Source organism: Neodiprion fabricii, chromosome 3 (assembly GCF_021155785.1).
Source record: "Neodiprion fabricii isolate iyNeoFabr1 chromosome 3, iyNeoFabr1.1, whole genome shotgun sequence".
In the NCBI taxonomy this organism is placed as follows: domain Eukaryota; kingdom Metazoa; phylum Arthropoda; class Insecta; order Hymenoptera; family Diprionidae; genus Neodiprion; species Neodiprion fabricii.
In genome coordinates, this window is record NC_060241.1 from 22,942,423 (window position 1) to 22,968,062 (window position 25,640).

At 36.4% G+C, this 25,640-nt stretch overlaps 1 protein-coding gene across 12 annotated transcripts; it reads right to left on the reverse strand.

Moving 5' to 3' along the window:
- Positions 1–422: 422 nt before the first annotated feature.
- On the reverse strand, positions 423–25,633 carry LOC124177763 (protein PRRC2C). 12 transcript variants are annotated; one of them, XM_046560537.1, is made up of 21 exons: positions 25,507–25,633; positions 25,168–25,423; positions 22,202–22,349; positions 20,754–21,017; positions 20,374–20,527; positions 18,783–19,058; positions 16,310–16,402; positions 15,683–15,969; positions 14,391–14,925; positions 13,224–14,087; positions 12,583–12,914; positions 10,615–12,198; positions 8,377–10,287; positions 6,928–7,107; positions 6,312–6,614; positions 6,045–6,227; positions 5,808–5,964; positions 4,837–5,187; positions 4,500–4,645; positions 3,525–3,810; positions 423–3,385 (listed from the first exon to the last, which is right to left on the reverse strand). In XM_046560537.1, the coding sequence occupies exons 3-21, from the start codon at positions 22,292–22,294 to the stop codon at positions 3,237–3,239; spliced, it is 8,148 nt and encodes a 2,715-aa protein (XP_046416493.1). In that variant the 5' UTR covers positions 22,295–22,349; positions 25,168–25,423; positions 25,507–25,633; the 3' UTR covers positions 423–3,236. The 12 variants fall into 12 exon arrangements, 11 of the variants coding, with proteins under 11 accessions (XP_046416493.1, XP_046416496.1, XP_046416494.1 ...); XM_046560540.1 differs by having other exon boundaries at positions 4,521–4,645; positions 5,829–5,964; positions 6,928–7,122; XM_046560538.1 differs by having other exon boundaries at positions 5,829–5,964; positions 6,928–7,122.
- Between the last annotated feature and the right edge of the window lie 7 nt (positions 25,634–25,640).

Consider the following 25,640-nt stretch of genomic DNA (forward strand, 5'->3'; position numbering starts at 1 on the left):
GTACACAATTGACGTATATTGTAAATGTAGAGAAAAAAAGCGCTCATTATATTTGCTACTATAACATTGCAAAAAAATAAACGTCATTTAGTAAACCGCAATGATTTTCAAAAACGATAAATCACAAATTATTACCCACTGTAAATACGGATATGTGAAGAGACCTATTATTTACTGAACACACCTTAGTTTTGGAGTAGAAAAAAATAACTACAAAATTGTATTCTTTCAATGCACAATTATTATACAGCTGTACTGAAATGAGATAAATTTTTGTTTTTAATATGTTTTGTTTCGATGATCAATCTTACAGAAATTCAGACTCGTTTTTCACCCCATATATCATGGAACATAAAGTTTACAGCGCGTTCATATTCACTTATTATATGTGTATAGTAAATATTCATACATGCGTTTAGCGGTTTCTGTTTGGAGGCTTGCTTTATTTTCACCTAAAGTATCGTTAGCAACGACGTTCATGTACAATTTCTTCGTTATTACAATCTACAAATTAATAATAGTTTTTTGCTTTCAGTTACTTTATTATCATTAATGGGGTAAACATATAAATTACTGTTGTCATGTCACTAACTACAAGTAGATAAAAGTACAGACGCTTAGGGAAAGATCGGGAGTCTGTTGAGAATAAAAATATATTTTCCTCTTACTCAAATACTATTTCGTTTTTCCTTTCTATACCACTAAAAATCGTGAGATCCCACATAGCCAACACTTTCATAATTTCCAAGAGACACACATCAAAGTTACACGTACGTTCAGTCTTTGAAATAAAACAATATCTACAGGTCGCGTATTGTCAGTCAATAATATAACATCATTTTTTCGATTTATCTACTGCCATAAATTTTTCTTCTTTTCACACTCTATTTATTTGTTCAATCAAACCATCGACATCGAACATAATACTACAACTCACTGCGCACGGACTTCTGACTATGAATTATCGAGTGCAGTTTTGACCAAAGATTATTGGTACACTTCACTGGTACACAATTTAATTCGTATAGAGTCGTTATCAAATCATAAAGAAATAACGGTGTTATTCTCCCGAAATTTGTAATGTAATCATATACCATATACAATATATATGTAATATAATCACAGGCCCCTACACCAATCCCTTAGCGCCTCAGAGACACGATTCAAATAGTACCACTTCACATGTAAGCCTTAAATGTGATTTAACAGATGTCTTAAATATCTGTAATAAATCGCTGATGAAGTTTACCACCACAAAAGATTTCTCTTTCGCTATTCCCAATATTCTTCATCTGCTGAGTGTATACGTGCAGTAGTACAATAAATTTAAGAAAATAATAATGATCATCGCGATGATAATAATAATAATTATTGTAGTAACTAAAAATAATAAAATAGTGTGAGAAATGACCTTTACTAGGTTCAATCAACGCCAACAACATTTTCGCTAAAATATCATCATTCCGTATCATGTTGAAACACGCCGATTATATTTTGTGCAGTGGGCACAGTAAGACACACTAAACACAGCGTGTTCCCTTTGTAATTCATCATATTTTGAGAATCATCAAGTTATAGAAAGACATATCAAGGCTAAGAATAAGTAATTACATTACAATATTTTAATAGGTAATTACTCGACACATCAAACTATATTATTTGAGTTTTCACAATTATGAAGTACACAAAAAAGTTCTGGTTGTTATCGACACAACTGGCAGTAGTTAAATATTTTTTTCTTTTTTTTTTCATATATGTTCATCGATTTCTTAAACAACCCTTATCAAATCTTGTATTGTCTCACAGTTCGATACAAGACATTGAATGATGTTATTTCAATAAATTTTCAACGACGGAGACATTCTGTAATTACTAGCGTTTATTATTTTAATAGATTTATTTTTATAATAATTAACGAACTGCAACAAAAAGCATAGCATATACAATTTATCCACGATTCGTATTCTTTTTTTCATTCTTTTCATTTCTTGTAATACAGCAGGAAATTGTGTGTATAATCCAATGGAAAAGAGGGGGAGGGAGAGGCGGGGAAGGGTCAGAGGATTCAACACGAGCGAAATAACCCCTAATATCTACGTTAACTTATGCAGACAAGGGGTGACCAGCTCACAAACAATATCTTATGTTATTTTTCAATTATCAATGCGTACAAACTTTTCACTTCTTTCCCCTCAGAAGTTGCACTGATTTCTATGATAGTATTAATATTCGTTTCTCTCATAACATTCTCATCATAGCCCTGTGTGACTGTTTCCGTAACATGTTACATGAATAATAATCAATCATAATCATTGCATATGCGAGTTCCACAGGGCAAGCAAATTACACAACTTCGTGTGACTTCAGAAACAATTGTTTTTCACTACCATATTAGGTACGTAATAAAACAGACTGTAACTACCTGGTTCGATTTATACGTCTCATTTCGTATTCACATTCAATGTATGTACAGCAGAGGCATAATTATTTTGCCATTATTTCTGCAAGATTTGATTAATTGAAAGATTCATTCCATATGTATAGTATGGAAATATTATAACAGCATAGTTCAGTCGGAATACCTCGTACACAAAAAACGTCTCTTATTATGGTATTTAACATTAAATGCATTCATTTTGCGTAATTGAATTATGAATTCGTCCACGAAAACACTTTACACATGGTCGTTCCTCTTAACATAGCCGAATATAGTCAATTCATAGCCGTTTTGTCTTTTTTCTCCATATCGAGTTTTAATACAATCCTATCAATATGTATATGTGTCGACTTTCTTGAATATGTGGAATCTATGTATCATTATGGTATATATGAAATACAAAATTTACGAAAAGTCAGCCATATTGGGACAACATGATGAACAACTGCTGTTTATATGATTTTGCGCGAAAACTTTAGGATTTCATCAACAGTGAGTTCAAACTAATCTCGAAATTAAAGTCCGAGACATATTTTTCTCCCAATCATGAACCTAGAATCATGTAAAAAAAAAATTTTCACGCGTGAAATCAAGTCACCATATTTCTAATTGAGAGCGCCAAATTGTTTCGTTTTGGTTCATCTTACTTGTTTTTCTTGTTTCGTCTGTCACATCCAAGATTATATGAATCCATAATTTCATCTTTATATTAAAGTTTAACTTTCATTCTAATCAAGCTAATCTTAAAAAATACAGTTCACAGTTTAGATTAATTAGAAAAAGAACTAAGTTCATTTATCTACTCATTTTGTTGGTTAACTTCCTCTTTATTCTCACCATCTTGCTGATTCACGTTGGCCTTGTTACCAGGTTGAGTGCCATTACTGCTCTCAGACAGTTTCTCATTGTGCGAATCTTGTTTGTCATTAGAGTCCATTTTCACATTGCCTGAAACAAAATAAACCTACAATTCTAAAGAGTAACTACGTTATTCAAAACTGAACATAACCACTGAACGACCTAGTATAGAAAGAGCAATTTTATGCTCTTTATGACCACAAAATACAAATTAAAGAAAATAACAAACCTTGATTACTGTAGTATTGTTGCGACATTTTCATGTTACGTTGTTGCTGCTGTTGCTGTTGTTGCTGCTGCTGTTGCTGGTGAATGTTTGGTCTGTGACGATTCATTTGCGCCTGTTGTTGCTGCTGAGTAGGCATACAGTTTGGTTGTTGTTGACCTGGGTTGGGGTTTGGGCCAGGAGGAAAAGGAGTTGGCCGTTGTATTGGCGCTGGATAACGTTGTTGGGACGGTTGGATTCCCGGACGTGGCGGCGGCATGCCCATTCCACGTACATTCTGTTGTAATACCTGGGCATTTAGAGGAGGAAGAGGCCAATTTACATAAAAATTTTCGAAAAATTATTTTACCATCATAAGTGTATATACTTCATAGTTTGGCTTATACACCAACAAAGTGATTAAGTCAGAGAAATATTGCTGCGTTAAGAAGTGGAATATCTGAGCCAAGAAAGGGTTGCAATTCAAAGATCCATAGTCTCGCGATATTCAACGGTTCAAGAAACTGTTCAAAGAAGGTGAAGTCTCCTTTTCGAACTTTCAAAGTATGTACAGAAAGAACAATACAATTTTCGTTTTTATATTTAACAGAAAATTAAGCTATGGACTTATGGTGATCATATTGCAGGTAGTCATGTTTATTTAATTATATTTCAACTACCGAACATTCAAATGTCTGATGGTTGAGTTATTCATTAGGCAAATTTTAAGAAAAACGCATTGTATACAATATGATTTACCGGCATTGTGTATTCAATAATAATGCACCATAATATGATTAATGTATATACCGTGATGATTTGTGAAATGAACAATCCTGTTATTGAACATTCTAATATTATAAATCTAATCTAGAATTGATATTCATCGTTAGAACTCCCGATTTCTTGATTTGTTCAATAATCATTTCTGACGACACAGCTTGCGATCGTGAATTGATAGGTAGACTAAAAATAAATGAAGTAATGAATGGTACATACATAGTTACTGTAGCTGCTTACCAGAGCAGACTGAGTGGCGCCCTGATATTGCTGATACTTATGAATTTGAGTTGGACTTGGTTGCGGTTGTTGAGTCGGTGTTTGTTGCTTGCAATTCCGCGATTTTGGCGAAGGAATTTGAGAAGCTGAAATATTAAATCAGCAACACGTTAAAATCAAGGACATGAAACATTTATTTGCTTTTGTGAACTGGGTATATTTCCAAAACCAAATCCCCATTGACACACAACTGTTTTCCATAAATAAGCTGCAAATTGACTAAATTAAACTGAAATTAGCTTATATACTGGTGATACCAAGATTTAAAGAAACTCACTAGAGCTGAAAACGGAGGCCAAAACATCTTGTTGATTACCCGACGGGCTCTTCAATTGTCTAGACTGTTCTTGTTGCTGGTGTTTTCCAAGAAATGTAGCAGCAGCATTACCAGGTCCCGGCAAACCTCCAGTAGGGTTTCTATACTGCTGAGCAGCAGCTGCAGCAGCCATTTGTATTCCAGATCCAGAAAGGAACTGAGATCCGAAATTCTGAAGACCAACTGGTGTGGCACTACCAGTTGCAAGACTCTGACTATGTTGGCCAAACCCCTGCAGTCCGTAATGAGTCCCAGTTTGTTGTCCCGCACCACCCGGTTGGTAGAAGCCTGTTTGTGAACCAGGAAATACATCTGAAATCAGATGTATCAATCATGAAGTGTTTTACCTTTGAATACAAGCTGGAGAGTAAGTGTAAAACAAGAGCTCAATTTTTCTACAATTTGTGTTTGGGAAGCGCACAGATCTACAGGTAAACAAATCTACAATTGCAGGGTTCATGGAGTAGAATAAGATATTAAATATTTTTTTGCTATTATATGAAGCAAAATTATTCTGTTAGCAAAAAAAAAAAAAAAAGTTCTAAAAATGAAGTATTAGTTTTGATTATAAAATATCCCACATTCATTTATTAAAACTGAGATAAATCGTTGGATAAAAAAAAAATGTAGTAATCCTATAACAGGATAACATTATTTTCAGCTATATTTCATAAACCATCTCAGGATTTTCATATGGTACTGGAAAAAACCGTTCATACTGAAATTCACATTACACCTTGAATATATACGTAGCCAAGACAGACCATTTTATAATAGTTTCCGATAAATGTAATAAAAAAATGTTCAAGTGCCATTTCTTAGCATGTGTGTTCTTTTTATCGAATAAGTCGTGTGAAATGACAAGCAAAATGTTAGAAGTACTGGAATGATTAAAATATGATAAGTAAGGAGGTAAGGCCAGTCAAGCTTACACAGAAGCGTGTTAGGTTTACCGGCGGAGGTAGCGCTGTAGTAACTGTTTGCAGATGGTTGAACGGTTGGTCCAGGTCGCTGCACCAATTGTGAGTTACCCATGTAGTTACCACTTACACCTAAAACCTGGTTCGGATCATACGGTATATAGGTTACCTGTAAGAAAATGATTATATTGTCATTAATGATGAGAATGATACTTTGCTATTACTTTCAATTATAATACTGGGTCTTACCTGATTCGGCTGTGCTGATGGAGCTTGAAAATGTGGTGCTTTGGTCCCAATGGCACCAATTGGTTGGGTAGACGGTTTTACACTGGCGGACATGAGAGAGTTTGACGATGAGCTGATCAACACTGTATTTGGGTTATTGCTCAGTTGTTGATTTTGACCAAAAGGCGGTGCTGCCGCAGTTGTCTATAACAATATGGAATTTTCGTTTTTCACATCTTGCTTCACATCTCTTCAAAAAATGAGAGGTCCCAATAAAATCATACTTACGATTCTGTACTGTGACATGTTATTCTGATACATGTCAGGAGTTGCACTAGGTGCATGCGGAGGCGGTGGAGGTTGTTGCAAGTAGACACTCTGTTGATTAAACGAGCTCTGAAGCGATTGTCCATAAGGAGCATATTGAGTAAAAGGAGATCGACTTTGATCTAGCTGGAATGCTCCATATAACCCACCAGCCTGCGCTGGTAATTGACCTGATCCAGTGTTGAATAAGACTGCTGGTGGTGAAGGTATAGCAGACATTCCTCCATATTGTGCAGCTTGGGAGCCCGGATATTGAGGAAACTCCTGATGAAACGAAACAAAAAATTGAAACCACTTTTTTTTACCACTATTAACATCTATTCGGAAATTGCTATTAATTGCATTTCAATAATTATTCCAATTATATCAATTAAGTGATAAATGAATTTTGTTCAATCAGGTTATACTGTTATATAAAACAATAGATCAAAGTCAGGATTATATTGAATAAGAAGTGAATGAATAGTGATACAGTTTTCTAAAATGAGAAATGATTGCAATGCAATATTACAAATGTGATAAAACTATTCCAGGGTATGAACCATTCTTATTCTATGCTTATTCTTGCAAATCTTACTGGATAGTTAATGTGGGATGGTTGTCCAGTTGTGTTAAATGGAGGGGGGCTTAGCTGACCCTGTAAACTGGCCGAAGGATGACCAATGGGACTTTGACCAGGCCGGATTGGACTTGGGCCAGGAACTGTAGATCCAGGTTGGGCGCCAGTACTTCCAGAGGACTGTTGCTGCGGCTTCACCTGCGGGGGAACCAGCTGCGCATCAGGCAAAGAGTCAGCATCTTCCCACAGGGGACTTAAATTTCACTATATTTACATCTAGGGAAAAGCAAGGCAAGTTGACAAACAAAGCAGGATGATGACATACATTTTCTTTGAAAATAAATTTTCAAATCAGAGATTATTACAATTGTCATTTCAATGAAGCATAATCAAATGCAATGCACTTTCCAACTAACCACTTTGAAATATTTGTCAAGTTGCCCCAATATGCTCATCATATTTTGTTATTCATAATTCATATGTCATATAATATGTAAAATTTACTGAATCACTTTTTCTTAAAAAGCTAGCATCGCATACAAATACGATTAGAGAAAAATTAATAGAGATAGCACAGTGCTCTCAATTTTCCTCTGAGTTCTCTCCCACAAGTTTACTATGACAGGGTGTCTACTTTTATCAGCGGCCAGGAAACCATGACATTTAAGGTCTTTTCAGGAATAATATAAGAATTTTTTCATGGCCTATTTGACGATCCACAACTACATTACAAACCTTAACAATACACGCAATAAATATAACACTATGTTCCATACACAGAAAGAAAAATATCAAATTTTCTTTAAATCGATCTATGTATGCCAGACTCAACATTAAAAAGAAAAATGCAAATGAGTATGAATATTCCGTATATTACTGATATGTGAGGTACTAATTAACCTACATAAAATTTTCAGGTTCATTAGTAAAATCTCGTGACATTTCATGACTTTTCAAGGGTTGCATTGAATTTCATGATATTTAAGAATATTCAAGTTTTTTCAGGTCGTTAGACACCTTGTATGATTTTCAAACGTTCTATTCAGCTTGCCAAATCAATTAACGAAACTGAGGCATGGAAAGTGAGATATAACACCTTAAATAAGATCAACAAACTATGTATTACCTTAAAATCAAATTAGTGAATCAGTGTCAGGTTGCAAAATGGATAAATTTTTAACTGTACAATGAATACTTATGCATCGAAAATTAATATTATTATAATTAATATACCAGATTATTTTGAGTATGTGCACCATACGTTCATGAAATAAATTGATGATCGTACGAGAGCTTCGAATTTTTTTGAAATGAATAACCCAATAATCCTTCTGATGTTTTTTCTTGTGTACCAAAACGTTTTTCTACGTTGCATTAGTGTTTTAGTACAAGTTCTGGTGAAATACCCAGCAATATGTGGAAAATTAACAAATGCACAAATCAATTATCATAAAACAAGAAACTCACCTTGCATACATTTGTCGAAGTTGCTATTTCGTTTTTCATATTGCTCTGGTTGTATTGCTGGTGAGGACTGTAGCTGTCGTCGACATCATTGCTCTCAAAGGGTTGAGGGAAACTATTTGCAGTGGCAACAACGCTTCCATCTTCATGTTCGACCACTGTTGGCATTGGGGGTGCATTTTCCCATACTTTCTTCACAGATGCAATTTTTAGATTAAGTTCTGCTGTTGAAGGAGAAATAGTACTTTGACCCCCGGTCATGTGAATCGATCGTGGCATTCCCAAAGATTTACTTTTAGCATCTTCCGTCAGTTGTGACAGTTCAGAATCAAATGTAAAGTCCAATTTCATATCAGCATTGTCCTCGTTTTTGCTAAAAGTCAATGGCATCTGAATGGGTTCTTGCGATTTATCTTTCATAAGTTCGTTAGATTTGTTGGAAAAGACAGCAGACAGAGCTTGTTGCTGATGCTGTTGCAGCTGACCATCATCTTCGATTTCGCCGCGTTTATCTACTCGCTGTTGAGTTTTCATATGGTTTGAAAACTTTGATTTCAACGTCAGATCCGATGGTCCAGATTTTGTCGTTTTAGAATAGTTTGTATTTTCGAAAATCAACGTTTGGACAGGGGGTGAAGTTCCGTCCGAAACATTTTTTTCAACAATAATATCCTTCGCTGTTTTATTAACAGTTTTTTCTGTGTTTGGTGAATTCCGTTGACTACTACCTCTAGAATTGACCTGTTCATTGGTCTCATGATTATGTTCATTTTGACCAGTTATTCCAGACATAAGTTGAATGTCTGCAGGAACTGTTGATGGTGAATTGGACCTTATTTGACTGGTAAATGGTTTATCCCAAGCATTGACTGATGGTGGTGGAGCTGGCCCACCAGCTGAGTCTTTTGAAACATAGATATTATTAGAATTCACTTTATTTGTGTCGTTACTTTCGCCGATTCCCATCTGTTGTTGCTGTTTAGCTAAACGTGCTTTCTGGAATCGAGGGGCCAATGTTTGCCGATTAGAATTTCTTTCTCTGTCAAATTGTTTCTGTGGCAAGTTGGCAGGCTGAGGAATTGGTTGTCCCAACAATGGTGGAATATTTTGAATCTGCTGTGGGGTGGGCTGAGGTCCGTTAGACTTTGATTTTGAACGATCTCGTTCTCTTTCCTTTTCTTTTTCACGTCTCATGGGTTTGGCTTCTTCTTTCTGATTATGCCTAGACTCCTTTACATTCTTCTTGGACCTAACCTCTTGAAAGCCATCCGCATCTATTTTATCTTCGTTACTGTTCGCCCCATCGTCTCCACCGCCAGAATAATTGTTTACTTCCAACTCACTGTCGATAACTTTCTTCTCTTTTGAGACAGATTTTTTATTTATATCATTCAAAGCTTGATTTACCAGATTTAAATCATTTAACTTTATTTCATCAACACGATTAACCGTGCTTTCTTTTATTATGGCTTTATTGGAAGGCCCGCTATTTGCTGATCCTTGACTTCTAGGACGGCCATTTTGTTGAGTATTTTGCATCAACGGCGGGATGGCTCCAGAGTGGTTCCGTTGATTGTAAGAAGCGTTCTGCGCATTCCTTTTCTCAGCTCCAGGAGCACGAGATGCCGTACTGCTGGGTTTGGTTACATTTCGTTCTCTTTGTTCCCTGTTGTTTATTGATTGATCATTTCTTCGAGATTGTTGGTTGTTGCCGGTCGGATTCTGGTGAGAGCTTTGATTTCCTCGACTTCCATATGATTTATTACGTGTGTTTCGAGATTCTTTCCGATCTTCAATGTGTTCTTCGCTGTTATCTGAAGTTGTTTCCCAGTCGTCGTTACCAATATCTGATGAATTTTGCTTCGGTGCATTGCTGGGGTTGCCACGAAAACGTCCGTCACGATGTTCTCTCCCCTATTGGCATAAAGTATAATATTAGTGGCTTTGACCAAGTATGTAAATAATAGTGTTGTGTGATTAAAAAAAACATAGATTTTCTTATTACTATCGAGTAATTGTTTCTTTCATTGCGGTATTATTAATGATTCGTCTTTGTTATTAAACGAACAACACTAACTAGCCGCGTGATTGTCAAAGTACTTCATATTTTCCTTTTATTTCCGACAAACTCTTATAGATGTACGCGTAAGTGTCAGAGAAGGTAAAAAAAAAAATTAAAAGTTTTAATTAGTTTTTGCGATAACTACTTTGTCGTAAATATTATACCATATTGACACTTACTTGTGTTCGTCTACTGCTGCTGTGATTTCTCTTAGTCCTCCCTTCATCTTTTCTGACTTGTGACCTCTGTGGCACTGTGTTCTGATTCTGAAGTGAATCTTGCTTATTATTACCTTGCTGCTGACTTTGCTGACTTGGGGATTTAGTATGTCTTCCAGTAATACCAGCAGTCAGCGCTTGCTGTTTGGCTATGATCTTGTCATCAGTGGACTCAGACAACTGAGGACCACTAGCTGGTAATTCACTTTCTGGCGTAGGTGATGAGGGCTTCTGTTGGTTAGGTTCTTTGTCATCTGCATTCCGTTCAGTTGAAAAAGGGCTTTTACTCGGTGGTGGACCATAATTGGTATTCATTCGTCCGCCTGTAGTAGGACCACGGTTCCGAAACCCCCCTCGACCCCGTCTTGAAGGTTCCCCGGATGGTGCAAACCCTTCACGACCGGATCTACTGTCATAGCTTCTTTTGTCACTGCGAACTTGAGTATAATCACCGCGTTTATCATCGCGCCTGGATACTTCCCGATTGCGATCGTCTTTGTCCAATTTTTGAGAAGACTTGGGAGAGCGAGCTGGACGCCTCTCTTCCTTTCCAGATTCAGTGGATCCGGAGATTTCGTCTCCGCTAAGTTCGGAATCTGTGTGACCATAAGAACCACTTCTTGCAGAACCAGGTCTGCCCAGGGACCTTGGTCCTCCTCTTCTCCCTCTCTGATCCGCGCCACGCCACCCACGAGTAGTGTACACGCTATAACCTCCATACTGCCTAGCACTACGACCAGATTCTCGACCTCTTGAACTTCCACTATTGGTTCTATTTCTCACATTTTTATCCCGCTTCTCATCTTTCAAATCTTCTTTAACTTCAATGCATAGGGCATCGTCCCGTTTGTTGTCGACACTTAGTTTTTCCATACTTTGTTTCATTTCATCAATCTCTTTTTCATCCTTCATAGGTTCAAGAAAAACCTTCTCATCTTCCATCTCCAAAGTTGGAGATATTGCATCAGCCCACGCTTTCGGCGAGTTATCACCTCCTCTTTCCACGTTTCTACTGTTTTCTGAGCTCAGTTCCAATTTCCTATTCCACATGTCGAGTTCCTTCTTAGCCTCGGTAGGGCTATCTTTGCTGCTGTCTTTTTTATCCAGCTCAGATCCAGAACGCTTCAGCTGCGTCAAATTACGTTTTTCACCTTTAAGCTCGTCAGCTTCCAGTTTTTCCCTGGTTACAGGTCCAGGCGGTTGCCGGCGATCTCTGTTATCTTCACGGTAAGGATCTCGTTTCTTTTCTTCATAATCTGGTATATCATTCACCCAGGATCCGCAATCTCGTGACTTATGCATGTCGTCGTCGCGAAGAGAAGTTCTCGATTCTCGAGATGCGCGACTGTCACGAGAATCCGGTCGTTGAGGACGCTCACTACGATCAATACGATCATCTCTGGGTGGATCACGACGACTATCAGTTTGCCTTTCTTGGGTTATCCGATCATCGCGCATGTCCCGTCTATCATCTCGCCACTCGGGATTCTCTGGGCGCTCCCGAGTGGGTTCACGTTCGTCAAACGGATCTTGTTGTGGCGAACTCTGTATCAAAAAATGAAGAAAATTCCATTCCACTCAATTATGTGTTAATCAGAAAAATACAGCTACGTTTGAATAAATTACCAAAGATAGTATTGACAAGATGAATATTGTTTAAAAAAAAAATTCTGTTTTGCAAGTACACCTCTTTCTGAATTATTAGATTTTGTTCTACTATGTTGAAACTTGAAAGCTCATTGTGCTAACAAGCTGTGTGTAGTAGATTCTTTATTTTCCTGGTTATAAGATATTTGCAATGCAACTAATCGAATGGCATGCGATGCGTATACCAGGATTTGATTTGAATAATTATTGCACTCATCTGTTCGAGCCAAAAATTTAAAAACCCTGTCTCGATTAATCAATATACTCTCTAGGCCATCTTACCTTGGAATAATTGTCGTAATCTTTCTTTTCTCTTTCTCGATTATCTCTGTCTCTATCATCGTAATGCCTCTCACGTTCCCAAGAATCACGAGAATGTCTATCATCATATTCGTATTCTCTATAGCGTGCATGATCATCATAATAACTACCGCTAGATGGTTTGCGACCATCGTACGATCTGTGGGACGAATGTCGGTAACGATCGTCTCTCGGTAGTCCTCGATGATCTCTTGAAGGAGGTCTATCGTCCTCGATTGGACCAGACAATTCTGAATCAGTTCGATTTCTACGTTGGGGCAGTGGCATGGAATGAGATTGCTTCTTGACACTGTCTGCAATTGCCAATTAACATTATATATGAATACAGTGTAAAGGCCACAATGTGTATATTTTATTATTACCTATCTCTGTAAGACTCAAGAGACGCTCCAGTTACGCGCAAATGTAAGATCAAATACTATATGTCAGTGAAAAATTGCAATTTCTTTTTACGATTATAGAAAAAAACTAACGACTTTCTAGCAAGCGTTAAACAATATTCACAGATTACTTCATGCTAAACAACTTACAAATTTAAAATTATTTCTGGCTCTAGTGGGAAGCTCGATTACATGAAAAAGTAAAAATAACGTCAAACATACTCGGCACGTTAGGGTGACTGCTGTGCACCCATCTGCTAGGGTCATATTGTTGAGAGAAAGGTATTGCTTGAGGAGCGGGCCGCTGCTCTGCATTCGGTGATACCCTGTTATAGGCTCCACCAGTTCTCTCAGCCTGTTGTTTCTGGAACCTTGGGGGTAAGTCGTTCTGAAAGTGCTTAGAAAATGCCGGTTGCTCCCTTTCTCTAATCTCTCGTTGGTCGCGATCACGTTCCCGCTCGTTACGCGACATGTCTTGAGACCGCATGAAGTTCGGACGCTCAATTTGAGTAATTTGACGAAATTCTGAGACTGGCTGGTCTCGAGAATCTCGAGAATCTCGAGTATCACGTACATCTCGAACATCTCGAGTATCACGAGCGTCTCGGGCATCCCGGACATCCCTCGTATCCCTCGTATCCCTCGTATCACGAGTTTCTCGAGTATCTCTTGTATCACGAGTTTCTCGTGTGTCGCGAATATCCCGAGTATCACGACTATCGCGAGAATCTCGGCTCACAGGCTTTTCATCTTTGCCCTCGGATGAAGTACGAGATCTGTCTCTTTCGCGACTTTCTCGATTTTCCCTGTCTCGCTCCCAGTCGGGTACTGGAATAATAGACGAAGGTACACTGATTAAAGATTTCGGTTCGGATGAAGATCCTGAATCGTCATCTTTTTGCTTGACGTATTTTTCCTTAATTTTTTGCTCCAAGTCCTGTAGTTTTTTATCTGCAGCTTGTTTAATGGACTCTCGGAATCTTTTTTCTTCTTCTTCTTTACGCTGGCGGGCCCGCTCCACAGTCGAGGCCACCCATTCTCCTTGTTCTCTGCGTCTCTGATTCCATAATTCGTCTTCCTCGAGACCTGTCGGAATTTTTTTTTACCAATGAATTCTATGAGAACTAAATTAAAATGTTGTTTCAATTGAAACTAATTCTAGGACCTAACTTTAGTTCAAAGTGTTTTCACGAGATGTCTATTTTGCTGCTAAAGTCGCGTTTATCAGTTAATAGTTTTTATAATTTTTATAAACATCACCATTGAAATCATCAATCGTTTCCTAATTTCAATAAGATGATATTACGCATGTACTATCTGGTAGATCAGCGCTCACTCTTTTCAGAATGGCATACTCAGAACACCTCAAGTAAAAAAGTTTCATCATACCCCGAGGTGGATGTGGAGTTCGCATTTGCTGTTGCGGAGGATGATTGACAGGACCATTTGTACCACGGAAATCACGAGATAACGGTGGAGGTCCTTGATTCCATCCACGATGAGACTGGGACTGTTCACGATTATCCCTAGGCTCCCGTTCACGTTCTCTTGACTTCTCTTTTTCCTCGGGTTGACTTTCCTCGCGTTTGTCATCTTTGAAGTCTTTTTTTTCATCTTTTTTATGGTGTTCGTGTTCTGTTTCATCATCGCTGAAAGCTAACTTTTGGTTGTAATCGATATCGTCATGGGCTGCCCACCCAGCATCACGTGAAATGTCGTCCATTCTTGACAAATCTTCCTCTTTAATTATTGGACGGGTGATTATTTCTTCATCTGCTGGGGGAGGAGGACGTTCACGTTCTTGCTGGCGCGGGGGAGCTGGGAATCGTTCCTGGGGATGGGTGAATCGTTGTCGAGGGCCATTCGCACCCATATTTGGTGGGAATTGTGAAGGAAATCCTCCAGGAAAGCTGCCTCGGTACATCTGTAAAGAAATACGTATATATATATCAATTGCATAAATGCTGAGATCTGAAATTTGTTGATCTTGCCATATTATGAAGTATTGCAATTCATTTTGCTCACAAAAACTGATGTGTAAAAATTTTATTAATATTTAATATCGTGAATCAAAATATCTTAGCTCTTTTTATTTGATGAATAATCATTTGTCAAGGAATCAGACCAGTAGATTGAAAAAAATCTTTTAAAAATATAATCTATTTCTATTTTCACGAATAAAAATTATATTTGATATTTGATACAGAAAAACTATATGAAACTAGTCAATTACTGGAAAATAGTGCTGGATTTGACTAATTTATGTGAATCTTTATAATAACCTCATGAAGTATCTCTGTTGTGTACATACCAAAAGGCGGCGTAGTATATCCAATCTAAATCTTTATAACTGAATATTGAATCAATTCAAAGTCAATATAATGAAGTGCTTCAATATATAATCTTATGTTTTGAATATGATGAATGAAATGAAGCTGAAACATATTGCCATATAAAAATACGAAGTATATCATGCAGAAGGAAAAAAAAAAAAAAACCCCCCAACAACATGCAATACTTCATTCATCTTCTAGTACTGAATTCTTATCCCCCAACAAGTGGAAAAAGAAAACCTGTGCAGACTTTAATCAAAGATCATGGCGATCATGTTTCTTATCTTCTACAATGTTTAAATGTCATCAAGGCAACTGAAGTCTGATCAATTTTAAATGGCTACTTACGAAAGGAGGAATTAATCCTCGATAGTTATGCAGGCTAGGATTTTGACTGGCGCCAGGGGTTGTAGCCGCTTGGGCAGCTGGGGAACCATTAGGGCCTGCCTGGGCCATGCCCATGGGTAGCGACTGGCCCAAGTTGGGTCGCCCGCCAGCGGGTCCCTCTGGTAGTCCACCTACGCCAATATGCGGGGGGCCCTGGGCCCCCGGAGTATTCCCATTTCCTGGTCCAGGTGTTCCTGCTCCAGTTCCGCTTGCTGTACGACTTCCACCTTGAATCCAACTGCCTTCCGCTACAAAAATTCAAAATATTAGTATCATCATCATTAATAGAATAAGTAAATCTGTTTTAGTAGAAAACAAAAATTTCGAGAATAGGTACACGTATAAGTTACCACTGACCAATTTACCTAAGATTAATGATTAGGATGGTACTTATTTACTTTGAACTGCGCTCATACTGATAATGAATGAATCTTAATTTGTATCGTAGGTTTGTTAATCAAGATGTGGAGTAGCCAAATATTGCAGATTCACTCTTAAAATTAAAAAGATCAGTACCCAGTGACAAAGAAAATCCAACTGTGCGAAGAAGTCAATAGATACTATGAAAAAGCTATGATTTCTGCTTACTTTGTGGGCGTAGACTGGGCCCTGGACCATATTGTGCAGTCAATTCCCTGGTCTGTTGAGACTGTGCCTGCTGTGACCCGGCTGTGCCATCGCCTACTTACATGCAATTAAACAAGTTTCTGTAATTAGTTGTATGAATGCAATTTTTACATAAAAAGATATGTGTACATAACAACAGCAAACTAAAATTAAAATATGTTAAGGATCAAAAATTCGTTGCATACTGAATGGTAATTTTTCTAAATACTAAAGAAATACAGAAATATGCCACGATGACACTTCAAGCTAACGAAGAGACCACGTACGATTAGCAGAGTTTCATCAAGTTTTATAGTGTAGACTTAAAAGATATATGATAAAGAACGGGCTATTCACACTACAAAAAAAAATCATAGTCACAATAAAGTAAAGGACGAACCATCTAATAATTAAATTTCCTCTTCAGAAAATGTGTTATGTGTATGTGCCATGAAGAATTAATAAATTAAACTAGATTATGTTTTTTAAGATAGGTTTTCATGAATCTAATTAGGCGTAAAGGAATCTAATCAATTGGATTTTCAAGTAGCATTTGAGATTTTGATACCATTACAGGAATACGCAGATCGAATTAATCAGAAACAAAACTTACCAGAACCATTATTCCAAATTTATAATCCCCTGCACATATCATGAACATTGGAGACATTTATAATTTTTGAATATATTTACTTATGATTTAATTCAAAAAGACAACTATTTAAAAGTTGAGTGAAAAGAAAACAATGGTTGTAATAAAACATTTCTCAGCACTTCAAACTACATAAGGCCTCGGAGTGTTAATTGAACTTCGTCCTCTGGTTTCTGAGAAATTTCAGAAAGATTTCAAATTTACGCTACTATTGCACCATAATTAGTTTAAATACGAATACAAAGAATTTTTCAAAAATAACAAATGAATTTAACTGGGAAGAATCATTTGTCCCAAGATCCTGAAGTTTATTGACGTTACGTTGCCAACTTGCATAAAATATGGTCGAAAAAGTCTTCACCAGTAATGAGCCATGAAATTTGTAAAGTTTTATTACCATTTTGGCTACAAAGTGACAACCATCTAAACTTGTAAGAAAAATTGATCATTACTTTAGGACTGTTTTTCACTTTTTATGAAATTTAACCTAAAATTATTTGAATGGCCTCCAGTTAGATCCAATTTTCCATAATTTTCCTTACTCTCACTTGAAACTGTTAAATATCTTAGCTGATTTGGATGGAATTGGAATGAAAAATCTGGTATGAAATAAAACAGTGGTGTGAAACTTGTCACCCTACGATCCCTTCTAACTTAATCAGCAGCTTCCCAGTGCAGGCATTTAAATTACAAATGTATCAATGGCTTCAATTTAATCTGATTTAACTCCACCCATATCTTAGCTTTAAAATGCAAAAACATTATCTTTAATTGCGTATAATGGCATATTCAGTGTATTCAGTTCTCGATTTTGAGTTTTCTCACTTATACGAAATTATAATACATTTGTGGGCGAATATGAAATTTTAGAGAATTTAAGAATTTAGTGATATGTCTGAGGCCTTTGTATATGTATCCTATTAATGCATCAATACCTCAATAACTACTCCAGAATGATATTTCACATGAAAAACTTTAAATTGATTTGACATTGACATGAAAAAATGAGTACTCAATAAATATTTAGCAATGCAAATATTGACTGACGCAAATCAAACTTCCTCAACCGCAATGCAGTAATAAAAAGTAAACTGAGCAACTACTATTTCAATATGTTAATTAGAGTGTATACAGAGAGAGGAAAAATGATTTAAAAAATATATATATAATAATAATATTAATAATAACAGAAACTGATGAAGTAAAGCATTCTATAAGCAAAAGAGGGCGATTTTTATCCTCGTGAAAAATTCATTGAAAATATGAAATAAAGTCGTTCTATCATTCGTCGCATATGAAAGTGAAATTCGAAGAAAGTGAATTTACAACAAAACGCTTTGAGCATCAACAACTTTAAATAAACAACTAGTAAAAGAATGTTCTGTGTTATAGATACAAAAGCATATCCATTTGATCAACAACTTGGAGGAATTTGAAGAGCGCTTTACACTGTGTGAACTTCTTCAGAAGACTTATGAGATACTACACAGAAAAAAAGAAAAATCGGAACCTCTGGAACATCGATACAGACTGTGCTTGACATCTAAATTCGTGTTAGAGAACGATTGACCATATACTGTTACGCACAACGGGCTATTTGAAAAATTTGAAATGCTGATCGACTGGGACAAAGAAGAAAGAATAACTGATAATTGAGAAACAAGATTTTTGGTAAAATTTGTAGCTACAACTGTTTAGCATCAATAAACAATGCTTCGATAATACATATAGAGAAATTAAGCAAAGAGGAGCACTACTAGGGGTGAAGTCAACATTAGCAGCTACTGGCAAGCAGTGCCCCACCTGAGTGGCTGTGGGATTGGGACTGCTGCGGCAGCAACGACTGTTGTTGAGCAGCTACCGATATCGCATTGGAATTTGCGTTCGGCGTTGTCGAGGACGGTTGAGTCTGACTCTGATTGGAGATGGAGACGGAGGTCTGGCCACTGAGGCTGGGGAACTCGTGTTGGAACTGCGGGGACTGGTGGGCGAGAAAGCTCAGTCCAAGGGCACCTCTTCCCCCTCTCCCGCCCCCCACAAGCCCCGCGTAACCAACCACTGCTGCCACGACGGGCCCACCTATTAATTGATTATACCGTCCGAACGACACGACCCAATTTTACTTACAATTCATTTGTTTGATATACTGACACCAAACTGAAGATGAATCATGCGTGATTTATCTTTCCTTTTATTTTTATCGTATCATTATTAATTTAAAACCATCTTAACTTAAAGAAATAAGTTATGGTGCTTGGTATTTATACGTTACTATGTCATTTGCGTCCCTATATTTTTATTTGGGAAGTTCTATGATGTAAAAATGATACTTGTGCCAAGAATGATCATATAAATTGAGATTCAAACTCTTTCGTAAGATCTATTGGAAATTAGAATGATTTATTACAAATGAGAATGCAGTTGAAAATATCAATACCAAAGCAAATTTCAAATTGTATGCACTAAAATGAAAACTCAATGATTAAATTCATGAACCATATAGTTTATATCTAATTTGCAGTTTTAAATACTGAGCTAACCGTTACTATACAAGGTTTGAACCACTGGCAGTCATCATACAGATTGGGAGTAGAATCTGAACTAAGAACATCAATCACTATTGATCACAGCTGAACCTCAAAATTCTAGGAACTGTCTTTCGAAAAGGATTTATAATGGTAAATTTCATCACAAAACAAAACCACCACTCAGTCTAAACCGAATAGTCAAGAAGTAGCTGATATTCACTTCATCAAGCTTAACTAGTGGGATTGTAACAAGCTTATATTTTAAACATATGGAATGTAAATTAAACGTAATAAATAATTCGGACCGTAATATTTACATTACAAGCTTGATCAAACTACAAGAACTATACGGTGGTATTAAATCAAATTTAATTTTTCAAATATCCCAGTGTTAATCATTACTTATTAGTTGTTACCAACACACCAAAAACATATCGCAGTCCAACAGATAGAACACTTGTGACTGCATCCTATGCAATATTTCCCCATTCAACTTACAAATTACATCATTTCATACCATATTTGAGTATTGATGAAAAATGAAAGTTGATAACATTTACTTGGACAACGGTGATGTTTCTAATTTTTGAATACATTAAACCATTCAATATTTGTGTATCATTGTGAACATCATTATAAATTTTTTAAGCCTTTATAACATTACTTCTCTTATTGTAGTCTTAGATTTAGCTGATAGGATGTCATTTTCATATACACCCATTTGGCTTATATTGGATATTTTTACTACTTCTGTCACAGTATTTTGTTGCCTTCTTAAAATGATGGCGTGAAATAAAGTAACTTACGTGTACAAACGCAAGGATCGAACTATTTCATCTATATAATATTTGTAATATTATACGTACCGGCATCTCCTGGTCTGCTCATAATTGCGCTCCATGAGGGCGCAGTGGAGTGTGATGTCTGTGAAGTATTCTGTTGTCCTGGTTGTGGTGGTTGCAGTGGTGATGCCGTTGCAGGAACAGCTCCCGTTGCACATTGTGGCGAGGGTGTGTTGCTCTAAAATCACACGTTTCCGGTCATTACATTAAAAATCTTGTTTCACTGAATTAATGACAGCTGAGTGTATAAAAGATGAAAATCGCAATTTTATAGCAATATATTTTGTTACTATGCGATCGCATACCCGTTTAGATATGAAAAACATTGTTAGAAATTTCACAGATTCAATTTTTGCAATACCATAGGTCAAAACAAATAAATGATAACAGAATAATATGCGTACGGTGGTAGTATCGGAGGTTGTAGGTGGTGTAGTAGTGGCGTTGCTAGTGGTGTTGGTAGTTTGTGTGGCAGGATCTTTAGTAGTGGCCCAACCGCTGCCACCGCTTGGTACAAGACTAACTGCTGGGTCGCTGCCGCTGTGTTCACTTTTCAGACTGGGCAAGTTAGCAGGTGGCCGCCGTGCCGAAGGCACCTTTCCCAAACTCTGCATTCCATGTTTCCGTGGTATTGTGTTTTTCTGTTGATGTTGCTCCAAGGATTCTCCCTTAATAATTTAAAAAATTTTACATTTTTCCTTATTCGAAGGAGATCCGACAGTCTTTCTCCGTCGCAAAAATTTATCACAGCATGACAAGGTGTGGAAATGTTAAGTAACAGTAGTAAGTAAGTTAAGCAAGGAATGGTAAGCATTATTTACACCCTACGGTGGTATTAAACCTAGCATTTTTTTAAAACGATTTTTGTCTATTTTGTTGGTGCACCATACTCAAACTTCTCTCAACTTTTGCAAACTGAAAATTTATCAGAGATGTGGCTAAGTGCACAGAATGAAGAAGCAATGCACCAAATTGTAACCTTGCCTTTAGGAATTATATTTCAAACACTGTTATCAACTAACATCCACGATTTGAAAAAAAAAATACGTTTAATTGCCAACCATCATTAAACCTTCATTAAATATGAAGGAAATGTTTGTATTATTTGACTAGTTAATTTAATTGATGAAGCTGACAGCTTGTTAGCACCTAAACACACTGAAATTCTTTCAAATAGAATAGTACAGTTCAGTTTTATGCCCATTATTCTTTAAAAGTTTTAGAGGCTCAAGGTATTTGAGAAATCTTTGATTGTCAGGCTTCACTACCTTAGTTTAATCAACATTAGCACATTCGATTGCTAATTGCGGTTTTTAGCTCCAACTTTGTGTTTAATTACGATCAGATCTATATTACGATACAGACTCATATGTATAAATTTTCACTGATCCCAAAGAGACGGTCAATATTAACAAGAACGCAATTTCTAATATCTTCCATCTAATTATAAATATAACAGACGTCAAGTCATGAAATTTGAATCTGATAATTGGAAAAGTGAAAAATCTTCCTTTGGAGAAGTGAAAAAACCGAAAATCCTGCTGACAGGTTTATTAATAGAAACGACAAAGGACAAATCACTTGATGATAGTGGCTTGAGGTACAGTCCTTGAGTATGCCCATTTATATTTAATTTACATCGCAGAGTCAATAAGTAGTACATCGTCATCAGTGAACATTTATTTACGCTTAGGACAACACATCATACCAGCATCATACAACAAAATACTGAAATACTTCAAACATTTCAAATCAAGATTATTGCATGTAGCACAGTATGCTAACAAACGAAAAAAACTTAATAAATAAATAAAAAAGATGAATAAGAACAAAAACATAATTCATAACTTACCCTACTTGTCCTGTATAAATTATTGATGTCTAACGATTGAAACTTGGATTTTCCTTTCTCCCCCTTCGACACATTCCCCGACAGAGTAGACATGCTGTCTGCAGGCAACCATTTAGTACCACTCAGACCCAACGAACGAACCCTTTGTCTAGAAAAAGAAAAAAGATGTTATTTATTTTTTCAAATAACTAATTTTCATTTGGAATGGAATTTACTTAATGAGAATACAAAGTTGACAGAGATATACTTGGAATATCAATTTTTGCAAGACAAAAAATGTTAATGCTAACATAATTGAGTACTTTGGTAACAAAGAAAAACAAAAACTATTTTAAGTAGTACAGAAACTAAAAAACAATCTTTAATATTGAGAGATTTAAAAAAATCGATCGAGTTGCAATACAAATTTTTATACTTGATGTAAATAAATATGGGAAGAATTAATAAATGAACCATAATTCACTTGTCCTCATATAATATTTAATCAACATGAAAAAGAAAACGATCGAGATAATACACACTTAATATATTAAAAAATATCACGACATATATGATCTATAAAATTAGATTTCAATTTCTTTGTTCATTGAACTAAAAAAATATAAGGCTTAAATTATGCCTATAATGATAAAAATTGGGGCAGATTCAGTAACATAGAAAAATGGTAATAATTGATAAAAGAATTTTAGGTGTCAAGAAATGTTTGTTTATTCATTTTCTCATTTGAACATTTTGCTTTACTGATGAATTATCAGTTTATCAAGGCGAGTGATGACAAAATGCAATAATCCAGGTTTGCAACATAATTGCTACTTTTATGTTTACGAGTACCGATACAAAGAATAAAAAAAAAGCATTATGAGATGATTAACTTTAGTAACTTCTTTTATTAATCAGACATTATTTATCCACTAAAGAAGTAAATTTGCACTCATGCTACTTCAGATGAGTATTAAATTAAACTTCTGAATCTAATAATATTACCAAGTTGACTTGGTCAATCTTAATGCAATCAAAAAGAGTCGAGGTGGCCCCAATTGGTCTAGACACATATAGGGCACAGACCTAGGACGACTTTACAGACACATTGAACCCCATCAAAACAAAAATACTTTAGACCTGTCAAAGATTTCAATGGGCTTCTCTACAAACTACCTGACGATTCATCGGGTTGTTAGAGAATTTTCAAGAATTTACCGAAACGACTGTGACTTCTTGGAAACAACAAACTATAGGTATCACTGACTGACTCATCCTGATACTACCTTTCTCTTTGTCTCGATTATTGATAAATAGAATGATTCTCTTATTTGCACAAATCCTACAAACTGTTAGTTTGAAAATTAACTGTAAAAATAAATATAAAAATAACAATTGTAATAAGGTGCAAAAACATTCTCAAAATTTTATACTGTCTGATTCCTGACTCGATGACAAAGAAATGGATAATGCAACTTTTATCATCAGGCTTAATTTTTCAACAAATTTATAACAGCGTATTTCATGAAAAGAAATAAATCAAGGTAACCTCGGGTGGAAGTTGAACAATGGATTCTGAATAGCATACTAAATTGCATGATGGCATGCAATAGCTCCAGATCTGACACAATGAAAGTGTGACTACTTCAAAGTCAAAATGATAAAATAAGCTACTGCAAGATTAAATAAATACTAAGTATCTTGTAATCTGGTGCAAAATTTAATTGAATTTGAAGGAAAATCTTGCAATTATACCAGCTGAGAAAAATTGTGAAGATCTTGAAACATTGTTTTGAAAGTAATTATCGCATGAGGACCAAAAAATTCATAGATTCAAATTCGTTAATCGAATGAAAAAACTTTTGCAGTAACACCGAACTGATTCTGCAACAATTGGTGCGATGTTCAGTGAATAGCTGTCGTCTAATACTGTGTGAAATAATTTAATCAACAAATTCAAAAAGCAAGGTGGAGCTTCAGACAATGGATGCCAAATTTTGCGAAATGATTGATATTGTCTTGGTCAATAAATATTTTTGGGAAGCTATGCGAGAACCAGGAATAAAAGAGTCATTTTTGTAGTAAATGCACTGAGACATTATTTGTAAATCGATGAATCACCTGAAAATGAGGTAAGAAAATTTATTTCTACTCTTTGATCAAATGAATAAGTTTATCAAAACCATCAAACCAATGCCATGAAAAATGTAATGACTGTTGAGTGAATAACTGTTGTCTGATGGCGTGTCTGGTTACTTAAATAGTCATTATAAAGAGCAATATGCAGTGCTTGAAGCAAAAATGCCCATACGTTGTAAAATTTAGTTTGACAAATGTTAACTACGAATGTTGGATATCAAGTGGAGTTGAACAATGGCTTTGTTTATAAATGTTTTTGTCAGTTGTCGGGAATCCTAAAGTGTAGGTAGCGAACGAAGTGATCGAACGTAGATCAAAGCCCTCATTGAGCAGAGTGATATGAAAAATAAGTTTGACGTTTTTATACATCCTGTCTGTACGACGTTGGATGAAGAAAAGAAATAGTTGAGGGAAAAAAACGGCGAAAAACCTTCGCCCGAAAGTTCGTTTGAGCAGGCTTTAAACGAAGAACGTCCATTAAACGACGATTCACTTTGGTAACCGCGAGGGTATATAGATAGGTAATACGTTTGATCGGGAATGGAATACCTGAATCTGAAAAGGACGAGGTTTTCGACGTTTGCAGGGGACCACCCAACCCCCCGTACAATGTCAAAATCTTGTTACTGCCAAAACAATAGACGCTCGTCGATATAGAAATATTGAATTTTCAAGCTCCCGTAGAATTTCACAATATTTCAGGATCGCGGGGGACGACGAACCCGTAGACGCCGAGGTAACGGTACCCGGCCGTTCCGTCCCAAGCCAACAGACAACGAAAAAACCCGCAGAATCCACGTAGAAATAGGACCTCCCGAAGGGCACGTAGCACAAAACTATGGACTTACCTTGGTCCGTCCAAATGGGTAAACAGTTCACAAACGGATATGAATCCCTTTAAAACTAACTAACTGGCGGATTGCCGCGGATACAGTTCAGTAATTATTATATCGCCCACGAAGCACAAACTTCTTTTCCCACAATTCGTCCAAGATGGCGATTGCGCGACTTTCGGCTCTTCTTCCGCGATCAATACAATTACGTCATTCAAACAAAGTGTCTCGCTCGCGCAGACCCTCCGGATCTTAGTGGTACACCGTCACTCTGAAAATTCACAGATTTTTTTACCCTCTTTAACTATCCCAATTAAGTTTCATTCAACTTTTTATATATTACACTTAACATACGTATTTACTATTCCGTACTAGGCTTCGCACGTAGAAATCATTACGTTGTGTCTCTCAACTGCGAACTACTTGACAGAAGCCCATGTACCGGCGCGAGCGGAATATACCAACCACAAGCGTGAAATCACTTTGGA

Excerpts from the sequence above, each read along its gene's own strand:
- LOC124177763 (XM_046560534.1), bottom strand. The coding sequence starts at position 22,294 with ATGTCTACTCTGTCGGGGAATGTGTCGAAGGGGGAGAAAGGAAAATCC. Across the intron at positions 21,018-22,201 it reads ATTTATACAGGACAAGTAGG|GGAGAATCCTTGGAGCAACA; the intron begins GTAAGTTATGAA and ends TAAATTATTAAG. Across the intron at positions 3,386-3,524 it reads ACAATACTACAGTAATCAAG|GCAATGTGAAAATGGACTCT; the intron begins GTTTGTTATTTT and ends ATTTTGTTTCAG.